General features: G+C 44.3%; 1 protein-coding gene across 1 annotated transcript; it reads right to left on the reverse strand.

Moving 5' to 3' along the window:
• Positions 1–289: 289 nt before the first annotated feature.
• On the reverse strand, positions 290–3,874 carry LOC148011013 (zinc knuckle (CCHC-type) family protein). Its single transcript, XM_087671945.1, has 5 exons — positions 3,384–3,874; positions 2,680–2,802; positions 2,521–2,596; positions 1,492–1,631; positions 290–1,055 (listed from the first exon to the last, which is right to left on the reverse strand). Exons 1-5 carry the CDS (start codon positions 3,753–3,755, stop codon positions 876–878), a joined length of 891 nt encoding a protein of 296 aa, XP_087528071.1. The 5' UTR covers positions 3,756–3,874; the 3' UTR covers positions 290–875.
• Between the last annotated feature and the right edge of the window lie 615 nt (positions 3,875–4,489).

The following is a 4,489-nucleotide window of genomic DNA, read 5'->3' on the forward strand; positions in this document are numbered from 1 at the left end:
ATAGAGAAGAGTAAACTCTCTTCAACTCTGATATACAGATTCAATAGAGAAGAGTAAACTCTCATCAACCTGCCAATAACTTTACTTTAGCAAAGGGAACTTTTCCTGTGGAAGCTGCTTTTCGCTCCTGCACCTTCCCTCACTGAAAAAATGATTGTGCATCCTATTTTACACGTTACCTGTATGTTATTACCAGTGGATGCTTGCTTCCACGCTCTAAAACTAACCTTATGCATACACATTGCGTAGACACCTTAACTGTACACACAACAGCATAGAAGCCCAAATAAATCCTTAATTTTATGATAATTGTCATTCCTTGATTCATTGTGAAAACAAGCATCAATGACGCCTGCAATGCTGCTTGCATTGTATGTCTGGTGCTGTTTTTCTCTGCGAGTCATAGACTCACAGAATTGTTAACCTGATTCGTATGATGTTTTGAAGGCTCCACATAGAATGCCTCCCGAGTCCCAAGCAATCAACTAGACTGGAATTCTTTTGGACATTATTGAGATATTCTATACATTTATACCATATTTATACTCAGACGCCCTGAACTTTGAAGGTTTTACACCCTTCCCTCCCACATTTTAAATTTAAAAGCTCTTCTGCAGAGTTTACCATCCTTGTCACATGGCCCTAATTTAAAGGCTTTACTATAGAATTCATCATCCATGCCAGTTGTCTCTAATCTAGCATCAACCTTTTCTTTTCCTTTGGGATCGTCGGGGGGCTTCAAGAAATACTGCATAGAATCAAGCGCCCAACAAGGACCTGTATAATAAGACCCTCAATGGGTCAAGGTGAAGACCTGAAGGGGCACAAGGTTACCTTCTTAGCTCACTTGTGCAACATGGCAGGCAAGGCATACTCTATGTTCCCAAAACCGCACTTGCTCGAGCTTTGGATCTCTCCAAGGCCTTGAGACGGTTGGCTTCCATCCGCAACTTCTGCTCCTCACTGATGCGCTCAACCACAGCCTCAGCTGCACTGCCCCCTGCTTGAGGTGTTATTTCTATCGTTGGGGTGCTGCGCTGTTGATTTTGGGAGCTCTGTCAGCATCACAATCAAACGTTTAGATGGGAAAATCAAAGCATCATACATCAACTCTATAGGTTTAGACAGGAAATCAAAGAATTCAGCGTCACAATTGCAACTTTAAACGGGAAATCAAACAACCAAACATGACAATCTAAGGCTTGGATGGGAAATCAAAGAAATAAAGATCACAATTAAAGATTTGGATGGGACATCACACAGTAAAATTGATGTTTCACCAATTTGGAGAAGGGCACCTTAGGCCAATAACCACAGGGCCACAGAGGCCGTAACCGTTCATTCCACCTAGTAAGTCAAAGACAGCTCAAGCACAAATAGAAGCCCTCAACTAGTGAAGTCAAAGATAGCTCTACTCTTTCAGGTCTATAATTAAAATCACTATTAACATGGAGAACAATGCAAATACTTGGTCCATTTCAAAAGAGATACCTCTGCAACAGCCAGCCTATAGAACTCATCAAAAAGGCCATCATGTATGTCAGGAGGGAGATCATTGTTGTCAAGAGGTTCGTCTTCTAGCCCTGCTGATGGAATGTTATCCATTGAAGTATCCTTATCAGCTCTCATGCCTGTAAAATATAATGTTCTAGCATTTGCACATTAGACTGATTGTTTCGTGTCTCAGAAATTCAATTTGCTTCCAACAAAAAGGGTGAGTAAGGCCATAGATCACCTTTCTCCATTGTCTGAAAGCATGGTTATGTCTCTTATGCCTCACGTTAATTTGTCTTTAGGGCCAAGACACAGTTCACTATGCAAACTTTCTCATTCATCTGATTTAGGCCTAATCCCTCCCACGTAATTATGGAAGACTTATGTATGGATGCTAGTGCACTGTTTTTTCTGATTTCAAGTTGAGCTTACATGCAATCAATCAAGCTCGGTACCCATACTAGGAATCTTCCCTTATTTACCTTGATGATAATTTCTGAGTGTAGAAGCCAAACTGTGCACGTTGAGCTAGCCTTTATACTTTTAGTTAATACATTTGCCAGATAACTACCCTCACATGCAGGGAACAACTGGGTGTTCTTGAGAGCCTTGTGCACTCCATGGCTGTTTAGAGTGCCAAGCAGGAAATCCTGAAAGTCTCCTTTGTGGCCTTAAGTGTTCCATCACACAGTTAGGTGTGCGGACTAAGATATCAAACACAGGCATGTGTGTGTGTGTGTGTGTGTGTGTGTGTGTGTGTGTGTGTGTGTGTGTGTGTGTGTGTGTGTGTGTGTGTGTGTGTGTGTGTGTGTGTGTGCGCGTGCATGTGCATGTTCCTCTTGTTGATTAAGCTTTAACTAATAAATCAGGGCATGTGTCTATACATTCCCAGCCACAATAGATATGCAAACAGATTTAACAGGTCCAGCATTTCATCCAGAAAACATAACAATATGCATGTCAAAGATATGAGAAAGCAGAAAGTCTCAAAGCAAAGCTGCAGGAGACTGCTGGATGGTTGCAGACCTAAGCCTGAATCATCTTTTGTCGACTTTGGCTCATCTCCCCTAGCAACCTTGTCCTTAAGCTCACGTACACACACCTGCATGTCTTGAAATAAGCATACAAGATCCAAAAGCCACACACCCATCATTGATGGCATCAGGGCAAGGCAAAACTTCATACCCTGACACGTTTGCTAGCACCAACTTTCTCCACCTTCTCCACAAACTGATCGAAAGAGAAGTAAGGGAGGACGCGGGAATGCCAATGGGCATAAGCATCAAGCAAGCTCTTGAGGTCCTCTAGCTGGCCAAAAGAAAAGGAAGGCGAAGGATTAGAATTTCTTAGAGATACGGACAAAGGTTGAGCTCAAATGCGAAAAGGAAAACTTGTCAAGCGCTACTATGGTTGGAAAGAGGTTACATTGACTGTTGGTCGGTCATTATCACCGGATTCTGCAGGTGAAGGCATAAACGCCATCACATTAACTACACTCCTCAGCAGGAATGCTCCCTCCTCTATCCCCACACATGCAGCATCACATCCTCAACACACAGCTTTGTTTGGCCACATACAGATAGAGCAAGAATCAGCTCCTTATACACAGAACCGGCAGCCGTAACAGCAGCCCTAGAAACCGTTGGGGATTGAACATTTGTGTGCTGTCCCCCTCCTCCTGACACATAACAGGCATGTTTCCCCAAGTAGAGGACTCGAGAAGGATGGGGCATTCCAAAGAACCTCTCTCACTAGCTTCTTTTGAAGCAGGGTCGCAAGCGCTGTCTAACTAGACCCAGCAGACTCAATCCTTTCCTGTTGCCAGGCCGGAGACTCAAGATGGACAAGGTCAGAGACGTTAAAAAGGGATAATCTTTTTGAGCACATACCTCGTGCCCAGGGCCTTGGATCTTGACCATGCGAGGGAAATTCTCGAGCACATAGCCGAGGCCATCATTGGAGAGGAGCAGGTCAGGCGTGAGCTTCGGCCTCTTGCGAGGCAGGGCAGGAGGGGGCTTCCCGTTCTTAGATGAGGCCAATGACGATGATGATGATGCAGGCTTCCAGGTGCTGCCATTGCTGCTCTTGTTGCTGCTGATGCTGCTATTCTTGTTGTTGTTAATGGCTGTAGCGCCCCCTTGTTGAGAGGTTGCCTGTGTTGGAAGAGGAGAAGAGGAAGAAGCAGTAGCAGCAGAGGAAGGGCAATCTCTAGACCAATGGCCAGGCCTCCCGCACTTGAAACAGCCTGTTGGGGCAGCCATCGATAGATCCTCTCTCTCTCTCTCTCTCTCTCTCTCAGGAGAAAAGGATACTTCGCATCCCTCTCAGACCTTGATTATACTAGTAGACATTTACAAGGCGGGAAAATCTCCTTGCATAACGGGGGGGCTTGTGATTATAATTCTGGGCACACGAGGTTACTTTTACTTAACGAGCGAAGAGTAAGATGACATGGCTGGAAATGAGAGAGGTTTTGCGAACAAACGACAAATTAGGGTGGTTACACACCGCCATTGCCCGCCCAATCTGTGCCCAATTTGTGGGCACAAGAAAATTTGACTTGGGCGGTCACCTGTCCGCCACCTACTTACACACTGGGCAGTGGACACTTTTCGTTATCAATAAGTGTCCGTCCATCTTCCGTCCACAATAGTTTACACACCGGCCACCACCTACCAGCGGACACTTCCTGAATTGTATGTGAGAATGAAGGGACGCTACGAATGTTGATCATCATTCTCATAATAATTATTTTTAGAATGCTTGATTAAACACAATCTACAGATTCCTTGTGCCTTGTTTTATTTTTTATATATCATACCTTCCTTATAACTAATGCTCTTATCATAACTAATAATTACCAGGGCAATCAAAGAGAGAGAGAGAGAGAGAGAGAGAGCATACCTGTGAATGTTATGAAGTACCGATCTGATAAAGACCTCTGCCTCCAAGCCAGAGATATGAGAAAACCCTCGATTGAAGCTTGCGAATCACC

This window comes from Lygodium microphyllum, chromosome 29 (genome assembly GCF_053477565.2).
Source record: "Lygodium microphyllum isolate KBCC chromosome 29, Lygodium_microphyllum_v1.1.10, whole genome shotgun sequence".
Taxonomy (NCBI): Eukaryota; Viridiplantae; Streptophyta; class Polypodiopsida; order Schizaeales; family Lygodiaceae; genus Lygodium; species Lygodium microphyllum.